General features: G+C 44.8%; 1 protein-coding gene across 2 annotated transcripts in view; it reads left to right on the forward strand.

The window, feature by feature from the left end:
- The window catches only part of DNAH2 (dynein axonemal heavy chain 2), a 401,787-nt gene that overhangs the window by 195,749 nt on the left and 187,687 nt on the right, over window positions 1-18,351 (forward strand). For both annotated transcript variants that reach the window (XM_068273978.1, XM_068273977.1), the window contains exons 13-15: window positions 1,787-1,969; window positions 15,683-15,897; window positions 15,979-16,125. In XM_068273978.1, the coding sequence (XP_068130079.1) occupies window positions 1,787-1,969; window positions 15,683-15,897; window positions 15,979-16,125 (545 nt within the window). The remainder of the gene's footprint in view (window positions 1-1,786; window positions 1,970-15,682; window positions 15,898-15,978; window positions 16,126-18,351) is intronic.

The raw sequence follows: 18,351 nt of genomic DNA on the forward strand, positions 1-18,351 counted from the left end.
TAATTCAGCCAGTCAGCGCTGTCCGGCCGCATGCCGCTCCCACAGCCAGGAACATTCTGCACCTGCGCAATAGTGCTGCACAGGTGTAGTATGCTCCTTGCGGCGGAGTGTGTGCATGCGCACTACGCCCGACTGGCTCAAGTACCTGGACTCATAGCAGAAGATCCAGGTGGTGGAGGAGGACAATGAGGGGCTGATTATCCTGAAGGCGGCTGGAGGAAGCCCCAGGTATGTATAAAACTTTAATTTCATCTGTCTCAGGTTTACTTTGTTACACAGTAGTACTATACTCTACATATGCACTCTCCACAGAGCTGCAGAGAATCCACTGAGAATGTTGTGCACATTGATCACAGAGGTGTTGTCTATCACCCATAAACCTTGTTCAGATTGTGCATGAAGAATGTGTAATAGAGGAAGAATCTCCTCATTCCCCTGCAGAGTACCTGCACATCACTCTTATATGTACCCACAGTTACATTGCCTAGGGCCTGATAGATGTTCTTTGTTCCGGTTTGTACCTTTTACAAGTACTCTTACCAAGGACTAGTTTTAGTCTAAAGGGAATAAATATAGTAGTCTCCATATCCTTCTCACTTCAGTTGTCTTGTAAAATTCCTAAGCGTTGGCAGTTAAGAGACGAATTTCATGTTACATACTTTTAATCACCAAAATTGTAATATGCAAATTAGAGGAGTCGAAGTCTCGGAGTCGGAGTCGGTGGAATCCTAAACTGAGGAGTCGGAGTCGGTGGATTTTTGGACCGACTCCACAGTCCTGCCCTCTCCTATACATTTCTCTGTTATTTAGTGCTGTCCCCCTCCCCATATGGCTTCCCTGGTGATCTAGAGCTTAACCTCCAATATAGCTTATCTGGTGGTATAGAGGGGGCCAAGCATAATGCAAAGTGGGGAAACCACCAGAGGGCCAAATCTCATGGCCACGGGCTGGAGTTTGACATGTATGGTCTAGAGTTGAGACATCTACAGTGTTTTTGGTAGGGATCCTAATATTATCTAGAGCCGAGTAGGTAGTGAGGATATGGTGGGAATCCTGGCATAATTTAGAACTGCAACAACTAAGTGAGATTTAATAGGGACCTTGGCAACCTTTAGGGCACATGTTTCAAACTCCAGTCCTGGAGGGCCATATCCATGCCAGTGTTTAGGATGGACTGAGAAATTAAATGTGTTCTACTTGAAGAACCACACTTTTCCTGATTCATTAAATCAATCTCATCAATTAATTTTAGCTGTGCCAAAAATTAGTGAGGACCTCGGCCCTTGTGGACTGGAGTTCAACATCCGTACTTTAGGGAAATATACAGTAAATAGTCTTTGGTAGGGATTTCAACATTATCTAGGTCCCAGGCAGCTAAAGGGGTATGGTAGGAACCTTGGTTTTACCTGAAACTGAAGCAGCCTAATGGGATGTTGTAGAGATTCTGGCATTATTAAGAAGTGAGATTCTGTATGAAGTATGGTAGAAATTATCTAGAAATCAAGCAGATAAAGGAACTATGGTAAGGATCTACAGTATCTCAACATCTTCTGAAATCCAAATCCAAGGTATCCAAGGCAGCTAAAGGACATATAGTAAGAATCATGGTATCATCTACAACCGAGAATATAATTTGGAGCTAAAATCAATCAAGCAGAATATAGTAAGGGGTCTAGAACTTAAGTAGCTAAAGGGGTTGCAGAAGGGATCCTGGCTTCACCGAGAAATGATCTGGGTTTCCCACGAACCCTAAATTGACATTTCTGGTTTCCTTCTCCTTCTGCAGGCCATAAAGCGAACATTTGACAAGAAGACGGTACAGGTGTATGAACTGTTCAAAAGTGAGTTGGATCTCGTCAACAAGGAGCTCGGTCGGAAAATTCCCAGCGTGCCCTCTCACATGTGTCGCTCTGCTGGTCAGGCTCACTGGGTGCGAGCTCTGAAACGCCGTATTGACAGGTCTATGCAGGTGAGTCATGGGGCAGTCTGGTTACCCATAAGTGGGCACCACATTGGTTTAGTGGTCCTATAACATCTTTATCCAGGTATCCTCCACAGGATGCTGTTTCTACCAACAATTCAGTAACATTCTGCAGGTTTAACTGAATATTAAGAAAACGGTCTCTAGAGAGTGTGTGGTTGTTACTCTGTATGTCTGCAGCGGGTAGGGGGCATTAAAGTGTAATCTTCCCCAAGGTACAGAGGACTGGAGAAGGTGTATAGCAGAATATGTCGGAGTGTATGAACTATCTGAATGATCACAAGATTGAAAAATGTACCTGCCACAGAAATCCAACTGTTTCATTCATTCCCTACTTCTCCCCCTTCCCTCGCCTCTCCCCTTTCTTCTCATCTCACTCCTTCTAGTGTTCTTTCTTCTTCACTCTCTCTTCTTTCTCATTCTCATTTTTTACTTGTTACTTCTTACTGAACCATTCCCATCAGTCTTACACATGTGCATGGTCAGTTCTTCTTACCCATCCTCTTACTTTTCTTCTTCACTCATATTTCTTCTCATTTATTTATATTGTACAGTATTTCTTCTTCTTCTTTCTCTTTATTCTTGTTCATTGTCTGCCACTGCTTCATGCTCCTCTTCTTCTCCCATCTCTACTTCCTTGTTTTCCTCTTCCTCCTCTTCTGCGTCTCCATCCTCCTCTTTCTTCTCCTCTTCATGCTATAATATTCCTCTGCTTTCTTCTCATTTTCTTACATTTCTTATTCTTCTTTCTTCTCTTCATCCTTGTTGATTGTCCTCCAAGTCTTCATGCCGCCCTTCTTCTTCTTCCATCCCTACTTCTTTGTCTTCATCCTCTTCTTCTTTCGTTTCCCCTTCTTTTTCCTTCTTATTTTCTTTCTCTTTGTTTTGCTCTTTTTTCCCTCCTTCTCCTTTTTCTCATCATTTCCTTCTCCTTCCCTGACTTCTTCTCATGGACTTTTCTACTTAGCCCACACTATAGTACCTCCAGCAAAAACTCACCAATCCTATCATTGTTATAGTTTGAGCTTTATTACATACTTGTTACATCCTCCTCCTCTTCTTTGTCTCTCCGTATTTTCTTCTTCTTCATGCTAAACTACTCCTCTGCTTCCCTCTCGTTTTCTTATATTTCTTATTCTTCTTCCTTCTTGTTGATTGCCCTCCACTGCTTCATGCTCTACCTCGTCCATTCCTTCTTCCTTGTTCCCCTCTTCCTTCTCTTCTCTTATTTGTCATCTTCATCCTCTTCTTTCTTGTCTCTCATTTTCTTTTTCTTCATGCTATACTCAGGGCCGGTTTAAGCAACAATGGGGCCCCAGGGCAAAATAACCCCCCCCCCCCAACATATACCCCGGAACAAAAATCGGCATTAGGGGACCTTTTTTGCAGCTGGTATAGTCAGGGTGTGAAGCCCCAATCAGTCGGAGCTCCACATTCTGGCTATCCTAGCCTGCATGGGGGACAAGGGGTTAAAAAGTTTCAGGAGGGGGGACCCCACATAATTTCATTTTTTTAAAAATTCCCACACTCTAAACATAAAAAATAAATTGGGAAAATAGAAAAAAATGCCAGGGATCTTCATACAGCCATATTGCGGCTGTATAGCGATCCCTGGCCAAAGCGCTGCGTATGGACCCCCTGGAAACCCCGTCAGGAAATGTATTGCTCTTTCGTTTGATGCATGTAAAATTACACTACCGTTAGGTTTGCTACTAAAAGTGACATTTACCGCATATAAAAGTGTACTTTTTTCCTTCGAAACTTTAAAATCGATTTTCTCAAAAACTATAAGGTCTTTTTGAAAAATTGTTTTTTCCTCTTATACCCAATGATCTCCTTAACATATCCTGCAAATTAAGGGTTTCTAGCATGTAAGGTAGATTTGCTATTAACCATTAAAGTCGGCAGGTTTTTAAATGTGTATTTTTTTTCCTTTGAAATTTTAAAATCGATTTTCTCAAAAACTATAAGGCCGATTTGAATTTTTTTTTCCTCTTGTAGCCACTGTGGGCCCCTACAAGCTCTGGGGCCCTGGGGCAGCTGCCTCCTTTGCCTCTATGGTAGAGCCGGCCCTAGCTATACTTTGTACTCTGCTTTCTTCTCATATTCTTTCATTTCTTAAATTCCTTCTCCTCATCTTCATTCTGTTGATTGTCCTCCACTACTTCATGCTTCTCCTTTTCTTCATCCATTCATTTTGTCCTCCTATTCCTTGCCCTCATCTTTATCCTCCTCTTCTTTCTTCTTTTTCCTTCTTTGCTTCCTCATCTTCTTTCTTGTTTCCCTTCCTTGTTCTCATCATCTCCTCCTCCTCTCCTTCCCTCACTTCTTCTCATTGACTGTTCTACTCAGCCCACACCATACGACCTCCATTGAAAACACCCCGATAGTATCATTGCTGTATTTTTAGCCTTATTACATGGCTTTGACACTCTGCGCCGTGTTTTTTCCCCCATCACTGTGATATCCAGAGGAACCTGCACATGCACGATACGATTCACCCGCATACAGGAATGTGCTTCCCTCTGCTTTTCTGCTCCTTTAAATGCTAATCAGGAGAGCACTCCAGGCTTGTGGAGCAGCACACGGCTGACATGTACAGCTGCGGATCAGACGTGCTGCATGTAGCATGTGCAGTCATTACAGGGAAGCCGCGCTGCAGGCAGACAGGGGCTGTATTAATAGCAGCGGCAGAATCCCGCGGCCCACACGTTCCTGCATGAGATTAGCATCCGCCGCTTTGTAAAATGAAATTAACATTGACAGTGGATCTCTCTGGAGTCTGCAGTCGGCTCTGTGTTCTGTGTGTACTTGTCTTGTACCGCACACAATGCAGCTCCTGGTGGTCCTTCTCATTTCATTCTGCGGTTTTACTGTCCGCCCTGTGGATTCCAGGCGGAGGAGCGGGGAGGGGTATGCAAATACCAGCTGTAAGATGGACTCCGGGGATCGGAGCCAGGGAGAGGGCGGGGGGATCGCTAACAGGGATGGAAATGGGACAAGCATGCATGCTGTGTTACAGCACCTCCATCCTGTACTCACTTACCACCGACAGATACAGGAGACGCACGGGTACTTCTCTTATAGGGGCTGATTCACAAAGCTTCTCTGTTGAATTATCTCACGTTGCCTATTAACTCACAACTTATCTCCCCTTAAAGGACACCCGAGGAGAAAATAATCTGATGAGAAAAACAATCGTATATGTCCTCCTTCTCCTAAAAATGACATTTTTTAGATACCCCACAGTTTTATTTTATATTTAAATCTAGTTTTTAAGTTTTTACTCTTTTATTGTCTCTGCTCAATGACACCTTCATTGAAGTATGCCAGAGCTAAAATCCATGAATTATTGACCCTTTTTATCTCTTCCTTGCTCTCAGAAGCAATTTCCTGACAGGAAAGTGTTTTATGGCTTTAATTACTTATCAGTGAGGGTTATGCTATAGTCCGGCCCGGTGCTGACCCGGATAGAAATGGTCACTTGCATCCCGGGGACCTGATTCACTATTCGGTGCTAACCCAGTTAGCACGGCCAAACGCTTTGGGCGTGCTAACTAGGGTGCTAAGTAGTTAGCACCAAGAAAAGTGAATCAGCTCGCACGCAAAGTCCGGTGCGCGCGAAACGTTACATCGCGGTGCGATGAAAACGGCGCACCTGATACGACTATAAGGGAGCATTGGGTGCGACCTTAACGTCGCATAGTGCGACTTTGCGCGCGAGCGCTAGTTAGCGCGCACAAAGTGTTTTTAGGCATGAGAAGGGGCTTTTCACAAGTTAGCACCGCTTTGTGAATCAAGCCCCTGATGTTTAACCTTTTCAGGCAGAGAAAGAAAAAAAAGGAACACAGCAGTTATCTGTGTGCTAGGCACTGTACATACACATGTCTATCTCATCATGTCACATGTCACTTCGGGTGTCCTTTAAATTAGTTAACTCATGATTTATCTCTCCTGGGGGTTGATTCACAAAGCGTACTTATTTTAAACCTGAATGCGGACCTGAACTCAGAACTTCCTCTCTGCTCTGAAAGATAAGCAGCAGCATAATAACCTTTACAGGAAAACATTTACAGCGGAGACAAATCCTGCAATAAATCTGCAGTGTGACTACTTCCTGCGTTCATGGAAGCAGGCAAAGGGTTAACATGCTGTGTTTACATATTAGCTGCTCTGCCGAGATTCCTGAGCTGACACTGCTGAGAGATCAAATTACACTTGTGATTAGTCACAGATGAGGGGTGATTAGACAGGCTAAACTCTCTAAATACATACAGGGTGCATTTCTCTAGGCTTTTCTTCTGTGCTGTGCAGGAGTTTCAGGTCCACTTTAACTGTAAGGAGAGCTAATGCATGAAATAAACAAACAAGGAAAGGTAATTCACGAGATAAACAGATTCATCACACGGTGGTAATACAGCAGAGCACACATAGCGCAGGGCAGTGTTATCTTCATTTCCACAGGCAACACCCTGAGTTACGCCATTAGCACGACTCGCACCACTAGAGTTGGGTGACCATTAATACCATAATGCTCGTTAATTACTCGCGTTACCCTAGCAACGGTCATGCTTCTCTAGTACCACAAGTCCTGCTACTGGTAAAACGGTCAGTACTAGAGTGGAGCTCAGATCCATTGCTTTGCAGGGCCGGATTTGTACATTTTACCACCCAAGGCCCCAGGCCCGGATTTATCCCACAGGAGCCTATAGGCACAGATGGCCTGACAGTGGCGTAGAATAGGGGGTGCAGAGGTAGCGACCGCATCGGGGCCCTGGGCCAGAGGGGCCCCAAAAGGTCCACCCTCTATCACAGTATTAGCTCTCTGTTGATCCTGTGCTGGTAATAATTACTTCTATAGATACTTTGAATAGTGGTAATCATTAACACACTGTTCCTCCATCCCCTTCTTGCAATTCTGACACTGTGGTTGTCCTTGGCAGGTGTTGGTGCGCCGTATCAATTGTTATGTATAGAGTGCTTGGGGGGGGGCATGTAAAACTTGCACCGGGGCCCAAAGCTCCTTAGCTATGCCACTGTGTCCTGACACCTTAGACTTCGCCCTCCATGAACCTGCAAAACCCAATCGAACTACACCGCAATTGATAGAGGCGCCCCCAAGTATTAGGTAGCTAGAGGAAGCTCAGTATAATGAAGCTAGAGTTGCTCCTGACTAGAGGGAGATCTCGTCAGTGGAATGCTAAGAGCAGGCTGAGTAACCTCTAATTTACACTCTCATCGGGACTCTGGGAAGAAGTGAGGGAGGCACTTGGGGAAGGAAGTAAGCCGCCTTTCCATCATCAGGTGCCTGTAGGCACGTGCCTACAGTGCCTTATGGTAAATCCGGCCCTGCAAGGCCCTCTATCACCATCTGCCCTCCCAAACACAACAGGTATTAGATTGTAGGCTCCCCTGAGGACAGTTAGTGACATGATGACAGGGATTAGATTGTAGGCTTCCCTGAGGACAGTTAGTGACATGATGGCAGGGATTAGATTGTAGGCTCCTCTGAGGACAGTCAGTGACATGATGGCAGGGATTAGATTGTAGGCTCCTCTGAGGACAGTTAGTGACATGATGGCAGGGATTAGATTGTAGGCTCCCCTGAGGACAGTTAGTGACATGATGGTAGGGATTAGATTGTAGGCTCCACTGAGGACAGTTAGTGACATGATGGCAGGACTTAGATTGTAGGCTCCTCTGAGGACAGTTAGTGACATGATGGCAGGGATTAGATTGTAGGCTCCTCTGAGGACAGTTAGTGACATGATGGCAGGGATTAGATTGTAGGCTCCTCTGAGGACAGTTAGTGACATGATGGCAGCGATTAGATTGTAGGCTCCTCTGATGACAGTTAGTGACATGATGGCAGGGATTAGATTGTAGGCTCCTCTAAGGACAGTTAGTGGCATGATGGAAGGGATTAGATTGTAGGCTCCTCTGAGGACAGTTAAGGTCCGTACACACACCGGACTGCAGGCAACGACGGGTCCGTCGTCACCTCCTGCTGGGCGGGCGTTCCAGCGACAGTCCGGCGTGTGTACAGTCTGTCTGCAGATTGATACGGCTGTTTGTGAGCGATCCGCCCGGTCTGTCTGCTGAAAACACGCCCAGCAGAACAGACAGCATTACTCATCAGAAGGGAAGGGCTGAGGAGACAGCATAGAGCAGGGGCCTCAAACTCGCGGCCCGCGGGCCATTTGCGGCCCTCGGTACAATATTTTGTGGCCCTCGCCGGCAAAACCAAAGGAGACACGGAAGCGAACTATTTTACTTTATAGTTCGCTTCAGTGCTCCCAAGTAATCCGCCACATCCCCGCCGCTAAACGAGGGCTGCAGAGCCCCCAAATCCCCCGGGCAAACATCCACGATTGCGCTGAGGGGCAGAGCCTCCAGCTGTAGCTCTGCCCCTCCTGACGTCAATTGCCGCACGGATCGCCACCTCTCCCCGCCCCTCTCTATGAAGGAAGAGTGAGAGGGGCGGGCAGAGGCGGCGATCCGCCACAATTGACGTCAGGAGGGGCAGAGCTGAAGCTGAAAGCTCTGCCCCTTCCAGGAAATGCCGGCGGATTGCCCCCCGGGGATTTGGGGGCTCTGCAGCCCTCGTTTTGCGGTGGGGACACGGCGGATTACTTGTAATGGGAGCACTGAAGCGAACTATAAGGTAGGACACTTCATGTTCAGAAGAAATAATTAAAACTGTTAATAATGACATTTGAGGACTTTTTTTGTGAAATCCATATGCGGCCCAGCCTCATCCTGACTTTGCCTCCTGCGGCCCCCAGGTAAATTGAGTTTGAGACCCCTGGCATAGAGGCTGCATATAACAAAGATACTACACACACAGAACAGACAGCATGACTCATCAGAAGGGAGGGGCTGAGGAGGCAGATAACAGAGAAGCTGCATAGAGCAGAGGAAGGCCCACACAGAACAGACAGCATGACTTGTCAGAAGGGAAGGGCTGAGGAGACAGATAACTGAGAGGCTGCATAGAACAGAGAGACTACACTCACAAAACAGCCAGCACGAGTCATCAGAAGGGAGGAGCTGAGGAGGGAGTTATTGCAGAGGCTACATAGAGCAGTGGAAGGCGCACACAGTACAGACAGCATTAAACATCAGAAGGGAGGGGCTGAGGAGGCTGAGAGCAGAGAGGCTGCATAGAGAAGAGGAAGGCGCACACAGAACAGACAGCATGACTTGTCAGCAGGGAAGGGCTGAGGAGACAGATAGCAGAGAGGCTGCATAGAACAGAGAGACTACACACACAAAACAGACAGCACAAGTCATCAAAAGGGAGGGGCTGAGGAGGGAGTTATTGCAGAGGCTACATAGAGCAGTGGAAGGCACACACAGAACAGACAGCATTACTCACCAATGACGCATCAGAAGGGAGGGGCTGAGGAGGCAGATAGCAGAGAGGCTGCATAGAGCAGAGGAAGGCACACACAGAACAGACAGCATGACTCATCAGAAGGGAGGGGCTGAAGAGGCATACAGCAGAGGACTGCGCATACAGAACAGACAGCATGACTCATCAGAAGGAAGGGGCTGGGGAGGGAGATATTTGCAGAGGCTGCACAGAGCAGAGGACTGCACATACAGAACAGACAGCATGACTTGTCAGAAGGGAGGGGCTGAGGAGGCAGAGAGGCTGCATAGAGCAAAGGACTGCGCATACAGAACAGACAGCATGACTCAGCAGAAGGGAGGGCTGAGGAGGCAGAGAGCAGAGAGGCTGCATATAGCAGAGGAAGGCACACACAGAACAGACAGCATGACTCATCAGAAGGGAGGGGCTGGGGAGAGAGTTATTGCAGAGGCTGCACAGAGCAGACACAGTTTTACTTTTGTTCAGAGTTCTTCCATAAAATAAACTTGAAAGAAATCTTTAAACTTTTCACGTTGGGAAGAAAACGTTTTACCGGAAGTCCTGCTCAGAGTAATAGAATTTGTTCTTTCATCCTGATAAAGGATATCTGAATTCAGCTTGGTTTTAGAGAGTTCTGCACGATTACCATGCCACTATTTTGTATTATAGCCCTCTTCCTGAATCCTAAAAAAAAGTTCAAGCTGTGGTTAAATGATACTCTATTTATTGGTACTCTTATAGGATTAGCTTTCAGGAGTCACATTCTCCCACTGTTAGCCAGAACTGCACAGAGTGACATCACAGATGCTTAAAGGATAAGCGAACTTAGAGACGCACATTTACTCAGATTTCCACTGAGAGGGAAAAGTGGCACTTAAGAGTACGGTTGGGCATGTGGCCCGGCTATGCCCCGGTATAGCAGCGTTCTGGAGAGAGATGTTGAGACTTGTTTTCTATGCAGCTATCCCTTGCCTATACAGGTGAAACTCGAAAAATTAGAATATTGTGAAAAAGTTCATTTATTTCAGTAATTCAACTTACAAGTTGAAACTAATATATGAATTAGACTCAGTACATTCAAATCGAGATATTTCAAGCAACGTTGAGAAATGGCAGTGCATACTAAGACCAGGCTGCATCTGAATGACTACCAACGAAGGTGTGCAGAGCCCCCTAGAGGCAACATACACACCTTGTATTCAAAACAGATGCTACAATTATGCACTAATGCCCTAACCTAGTGGTCCTCAAACTACGGCTCGCGGGCCAAATGCCCTCTGAGGCTTTTCCACAGGCCCCCCAAACACAAAATGTATAACGTATAGATGTAGCCCACTGCACCTTTAAATGTTGGCACTACACATATAGAATAGCAGTGCTGACACCACCCATCCACATACTGTAGAAGCCAGTGAACAGTCATTCGCTGGCTTCCAGTTCTGCATCAGGTGGCACTGCTGTCCAATTGCACGGCAGGTTGTCACCTGGGTATGCTTCACTGTCTGGTGCACAGAGACACCGCATGACTGAATGGCTGCTGCTGGGAGTTCTCCTCCGGGCCTGATTGGGGGGGGGAATCAATACCTAGATTCAATGTAATGTTTTTCAACATTATTTTATGTATGTTCCGGCCCCCCAGCAGTTTGAAGTATATTAATCCGGCCCTTGACCGAAAATGTTTGGGGACCTCTGCCCTAACCTCTAATACAAGCATAATGCAAACATAAATATCTAATGGGAGCAGCTAGCCAGAGCTTGGGCTCTGCACACCTATGCTGGTAGCCATTCAGATGCTGCTTGCTTTGGGAAGCACTGCCACCCCTTCCTGCTGTCTAAGGCCTCTTTTCCACAGACAGTTGAGCTGTGTGCTCAGCAAGCAGTTACCAGGCAGCAGTGAGCAGTTACCAGGCAGCAGTGGGCAGTTACCTGGTAGCAGTTACCAGGTAGTTATGAGAGTCTTGGAGGCATTTCACTGCCTATCAACAGTCCGTGGAAAAGAGGCCTAAGAGATATTTCAGGCCTTTATTTGCTACAATTTTGATGATTATGGCTTACAGCTAATGAGAATCCTCAAAATTAAAATCTCAGACCATTAGAATATTGTGAAAATGTTCAATATTCTAGGCTCAAAATGCCAGACTCTAACCAGCTAATTCATCCAAAACACCAGTTTCACCTTTTATGTTGAGTTACTGAAATAAATGGACTTTTGCTCGATATTCTAATTTTTAGAGTTTCACCTGTATATTGTACCAAAGTCTTGTCCACTATATATAATGGATAAAAAAACATGTCAAAGTATGAGACCATGGCCTTGATTCATAAAGCATTACCGCATTTGGTAATGCAGAAAACAGCTGACTTCACCAAGCACTTAGGAAAATGTCAATTCATAGAGGCTGTTACCGCAGGAAAAGCTACAATTACTGAGCAGTGAGGTAAATTACTGACTTGTGTGGTAAATACCTCAACGAATATCAGCAAATGTCAGTAAATGTCAATTCATAAAGACTAGATCATGCCGATGCCGTAAAAGCCTGAAGTTTTACCGGCACTTCTGGTGAAACGAGAGCGGAGATACTGGGGGAAGCCAGCGTAACTCAGAAAAGCAGAGAGGCTACTGAAGCCGGTAAATTACCAAACTTCTACCGCACCTGTGAACATTTTTATGAATTAGCACACAAGTCTAAAATACCGAATGCGGTGATTTACCGAGCACTTTACATTTTACCGCACTGTGCTCTGTGAATCAAGGCCAATTTATTGGAAAATGTGTAAGGCTCACACTGCCAATATGGACATTTTTTGTCCATTTTGCCATATCACAGCAGAATGTGAAAACTGATCGGCAATATTTTCTTTAAAAAAAAAAATAAAGGAGCTTTCTGGCTTCCATATGACATTGGGTAGATCTGGGGAATGGGAATGAGGCACAGTCATAGAAACTAGTCATGGACCCTGATCCTTCTCAGCTTTACAAAATGTTTTATTTGTTGCTATCAAAAAGTGAGATAGGCCTCAATTCACAAAGCTTATCTTCTGTCTTTAATAACTCTTCTAGAGTTGTTACCATGGTGATAAGGCATGTAGTATTCAGGAAACATTTTACCTCAGGCAAACCTAAAGTTAACTCTTCTGTCTTTAAGTTAACTCTTATTTAATCCTTAAAATAACTCCAGAGTTAAAGACAGGCTTTATTAACTGTGTGTGAAAATAACTACAGAGGAGGTAAATTAACTACAGAGGAGGTAAATTAACTACAGAGGAGGTAACTTAAGAAATGAAGAGATAAGATAACTCTCTCTTATGTGGAGGTAAGTTTTCTCTTGCCTTATTATCTCCAGCATGATCTTAGTGAATTGAGGCCATAGTCTCAGAAATGGGGACACTGGACAGCAATAAAACCTGCAGGAAATTCAAACCCTTTTCTAACCTATCAAGAAACATCTTTATACTGTATTGGGCCTGCTATTGCAAAAAATGTCTCACTTTGGGTCCTAAACGCTAACCTCGCCCCCAGGCCTTGGATTAACATCACAGGAGCCTATAGGCACAGATATCCTGGCACCTTAGACTTCGCCCTCCATGAACCTACAAACCCCCACCGAATTGCACCGCAAGTGTGCTGGCCCAGCTGTCACTTCCAGTGGCGTATCTGGGTAATATAGAGCCTACGGCAAACACTGAAATTGCGCCCCCTACCCCATTCAGAGCCCCCTTCCCCTCTAAAAACAGTATTGTTTCTCGTGTAGATGTGATATGATTGCTTGCGTTTTTGGCTCAGAATATTGCTTAAGTTACTTTTTTGGAAATATCTCTTCTTATTTCCTCTCTGTCCTCTTTTCTATCACTAAGCCAAGTGTGCTCTATATACATAAATTAACTAGCCATGTTTCCTCGATAACAGAATTAACCTGATCTGAGGCCAGAGTGACAGGGAAGTACAAGGGCAGGCATGGGGGTGCAGTACAGGGGCAGGCATGACACCCATGGTGCTGTGGCGCCCATGGCATGAGCCATGCCTGCACCCCTCTAGATTCATAGGTAACTACAGTTGTCCCTTAGCAATAGGTAGCCAGAGTTACCCTCAGTATTAGGTAGCTACAGGTACCCCTTAGTATTAGGTAGCCAGAGGAACCCTTAGTATTAGGTAGCTAGAGGTGCCCCTGACTGGAGGGAGATCTGGTCAGTGGGATGCTGAGAGCTGGATGAGTAACCTCATTTACACTCTCATCAGGACTCTGCATAGGGGAGGTGGGAGGGAGACGCTCAGGGAGGGGAGTGAGCCGCCTTTCCATCATCAGGCGCCTGTAGACACGTGCCTACACTGCCTTATGGTAAATTCAGCCCTGCTCGCCCCCTTCCCCAATCTGTAGTACCTGTTCCCACCTTACATGATCAATCAAAGGGAAGCAAGTCATTATTTTGTTTATATCTCGCGCCACAGTTCTATCTTGGCTAATGTGCTTACTATCCAGTAGAAAGTAGTCTGACCTTCACTTAAAGTGGAACTGAACTCTTGCACAGGACAGAGTGAAAACAGAGTAATGCACCCTGTATTTATTTAGAGAGTTTAGCCAGTCTAATTTCTCCTCATCTGTGACTTATCACCAGTGTAATTTGATTTTTCAGTTATGTCATCAGCTGGCTGCCTCGGCAGAGCTGCTAATTTGTAAACACATGATTTTAACTCTATAGGCTTGATTCACAAAGCGGTGCTAACCTACTTAGCACGCCTAAAGACTTTTGGGCGTGATAACCATTGCACTAAGTAGGTTAGCACTGTTTTGAGCAATAAACTCACTCGCGCGCGATTGCGCGGGACTTTGAGCACAAGTTTATTTTATCACGCCTAAACTGAGTTTAGGCGTGATAATGGGCATTTCACCAGCGTGCTAACTGTTAGCACACTTTAGTGAATCAAGCCCAATGTCTGCTTCCATGAAAGCAGTAAGGAGACACACTGCAGATTTATTGCAGGATTTGTATCAGATGTAACAAAGAAATGTTTGTCTTTAAAGGTAATTATGCTGTTGCTAATGTTTTAGAGCAGAGAGGAAGTTCTGATTTCAGGTCGCTTTAAATGAATCAAGAGGCCAACTGATTTCTACAGTACGCTGCCACCTGGTGGCACTGGTTGTAAAAGTCTTGTCAGATCTTCCTGTCTGTGGGTGCAGATGAGGTAGGATGAGAGCATATATTGGGATTGGGCAGGCTGAGTATGGGGGGAGGGGTACATTCAGGATGCTTAGGGGAACATGTTGGCTAACTGTACACCATGGATACAGTTATTCTGTGATTTTGCATAATACAGATGTAGCAGTCCTAAAAGCTAAAAGACTCTGATGAAAAACCATAGTTTAATTTTAGCCTCTAGAGAACTGAAAATAGCATAATGAATAAAGCTGCTTATTTTTTTTTTCTTTTTACAATATTCATTTATAAATGATAAAGTCAGTGTCATTGTAAAGCATCTCCTTTCTCTGAATTACTTTTTGAACTTTATCACAAGCTGCAGCATCTTTAGTCCTGTCAGGTGATCTCTGCAGAATGTGTGTGAACTGAGAGTTCTAAAGCCAAGCAAAATTTCCTGGGGGGAGGGTTAGGAGAATTACGCATAATAAGCAGCCTAGGCTAAACATCACTGGGCGGGCAGAGCTACATACCTATATACAACAATATACAGTATAGGTAAAGGAAGTGAGTCTGATGCCAAAACCACAAAATTGCCTTCAAAGTGGGTATCCTGAGTAATTTAGTGCATTCTAATACTGTCTATGTTGTTACTGTTTCTCTCCCCCCCCCCCCCCCCCTTTTTTTTTAAATCCTACAACAGGGGTAGTCCTGACTGGTTCAGTGCTATCCTGCAGTTCTCACTTCATGGTGCTGATTTCCATATTCCAATGGGGGTGTGCAGCATCCACCCTTTGCCAGGTTGCTGTCTTTACAGTCAGAGCTAGGACACTGTCAGCAGCTTGATGTGTTGTTGCGTATTAACTTTGCTTTGTTGCTCCACCCACTGACTTTGTCTCGTTGCTCATAGACTATTCACAGTGTGCATTGTATGAGAATGTAAATTATCACTCATATTCATAGGGTAGGGGCAGGTAGCATTGCTCAAGAGTGCCGAGGTATGATGGCCCCATGCAAATTTTGCCATGGGGCCCCATAATGTCTAGCTACGCAACTTGTCACCAGGTGTACAGCCTTCTTCACCAATGCTAGACTACCTAACGTTAGTCTTTGGGTTCATTTCAGTCCATAAGTAGATGTATTTGAAGTAACAAAGATTCTCTTTATAAATGATGTGCCCCTTCATCCTGTAGAGCCTGGCTAGCTGCCACTTCATGCCCCGCATCGGAGCAGGAGATGAGATCATACAGGAGTACCAGCAGCTGGCACAGAAGATGGACGAGCTGGTGAGGAAGATCTTCTCGGAATGGTCTCAGTCGGTGGACAAGCAGGCCATGAAACGGCTGGACATCCCGTTGATGGTCCGCAGCCAGGAGAAGGTTGGCATGCTGGATGTGAACTTCGATAAGTAAGCGGAAGAGAAATTGGTGTGAGTGTGATTGTCCACCTTGACCAGGTTCTTCTGCTAAACTGAGAACTTCTCCTGTAGGAATGTTCTGAAGCTGTTCGTGGAGATCCATTACTGGGAGCGCTTGCAATTTGAGATCCCCCATTATGTTGTGGACATTTACCAGAGACAAGAGGACCTGCGGAATCTGCGTGAGAATGTCCTCTTGGTGGTTCGAGCCTATAACAGGTGAGTGGTCTTCCATTGCCATCTAGTGGACAAAACGGTTTAGTAGAGATTGTGTACAATGACTGCTATTTTTGTATAAAACGATCACATAACACAATTCTGCTACCACATTAGTGAAAATATGGGGAATATTTATGGAAAACGTGAGGCCTGATCTTTAGCATTTTATTTTGAGGCTAGATTTTGGGTAGTGTGGTCTGGGGTTAGACCCTTTTTTAGATGTTTATTGCTGTTCTGTGTTTCCATCTGTAAGAACATTATAATTTCCTGTCCGGGGGATTTTTTATTCAAAATTTTTACTAAACATTTCAATATTAACAATAGTACAGGTAGACATACATGTAAAAATACAATGATGATCCCACGCAGGGGAGCCAACAGCATCAATCAACATAAGCACATTAGGGTCTCCAGTCACTATCAAGCTTCTTATACTAGAGAGGCCTACTGTAGGTCAAAAAAAGAGTTTCACTCATCTGGGGCTTCTGCCAGCCCCCTGCAGCCACTCTGTGCCCGCAATGTTACCAATCCATCCTCGGTTCCCCAGCCACGGCTCACTTTTGCTTCTGGGAGTCGCTGTCCACTGTGGCTGTGTGGCCCTGGCTGCCCGCGCATCCTAGTTCGCGCTGCCGTTGCTGGCAGCATGCTGCGCAGGCTTCTGGCCAAGGGAGCGTGAACGAGGACACGCATGGACAGGGCCCTTCAGGCGCAGTGGACATTGATTTACAAGTCGGCGTGAACAAAAGTGAGACATAGTGGGGAAATGCAGGATGGTTTGGAAACAGCGTGGGCACACAACGGCTGCAGGGGGCTGGCAGAAGCTCCAGGCAATTGAAACTTTTTTTTTTAATCTTCAGATCAGCTTTAAAGCGGAACTGTAGATAGAAAATAAACACGTTGTTTCACTGCAGAACTGCGATTACTACAGCAGATTGAAAAAGCTGCAGGTAAAAATGAGGTCATAATTATGGGCGACTTCAACTTTCCAGACATTGACTGGGGTATTGAGGCTACCCATTCTGGTAAAAGCAGCAGATTTCTGGCAGCACTACAGGACAATTACTTGACTCAAATGGTAATGGAACCAACTATGGGGAATGCGTTACTGGATCTGATCATTTCTAATGGAACAGATAATGTATCAAATGTGCAGGTTCAAGAACATTTGGGAAATAGTGATCACAACATGATAACGTTTGATCTGGTGACTGATAGGCCACGGGGCAGCGGGACCACTAAAACTATGAATTTTAGAAAAGCAAAGTTCAATCAAATTAGGCAGCACTACACTAAGTTTGGTGAACTGGGATAATGTACTACAAGGGGAGGACACTGAAGGGAAATGGCAAGCTTTTAAACGTATTCTCAATCAATATTGTAGTATGTATATCCCATATGGAAACAAAATATCTAGGAATAAAAAAAGGCCTCTATGGATGAATAGAATGGTTAAAGATAAAATGAAGAGGAAAAATAATGCCTGTAAGGTCTTAAAACAGGAGGGGACCGAGGCTGCACTAAGCAATTATAAGGAGTGCAATAAAAATTGTAAAAAATAAATTAGGCTGGCAAAGATTGAAGCCGAAAATCAAATCGCTAAGGATATCAAATCTAACCCAAAAAAGTTTTACAAGTACATCAACTCTAAAAAAAGAAAGGTTGACTGTATAGGATTCCTAAAGCATGAGGGTGGCAACTCAATGGTGGATGACCAAGGTAAGGCAGAGTTATTAAATGCTTTCTTTGCTTCTGTTTTCACAAAAGAAACAGCACTGTTGCGAATTACAGAGGCAGAAGAGTCTCAATCTTCTAACTGTAATATTAAATACTTAACGCAGGAAGAAGTGAAGGCAAGACTAAATAAATTAAAAATAGACAAGGCACCTGGCCCGGATGGCATGCATCCTCGGGTCCTAAGGGAATTAGGTTCAGTTATAGATAAACCATTTTATCTTATCTTTTGTGACTCTCTTTCAACTGGCAGAGTCCCAGTGGATTGGCGTACAGCCCACGTTTTCCCATTATTTAAGAAGGGCAAAAAATCAGATCCAGGAAATTATAGACCTGTAAGCTTAACATCAGTTGTATGCAAACTATTTGAGGGGTTACTAAGAGATACTATACATGACTTCATAGTAGAAAATAATCTTATTTCTCAGCATCAACATGGGTTTACTAAAGACAGGTCCTGTTTGACTAACATGCTCAGCTTTTATGAGGTAGTGA

This window comes from Hyperolius riggenbachi, chromosome 3 (assembly GCF_040937935.1).
Source record: "Hyperolius riggenbachi isolate aHypRig1 chromosome 3, aHypRig1.pri, whole genome shotgun sequence".
Classification (NCBI taxonomy): domain Eukaryota; kingdom Metazoa; phylum Chordata; class Amphibia; order Anura; family Hyperoliidae; genus Hyperolius; species Hyperolius riggenbachi.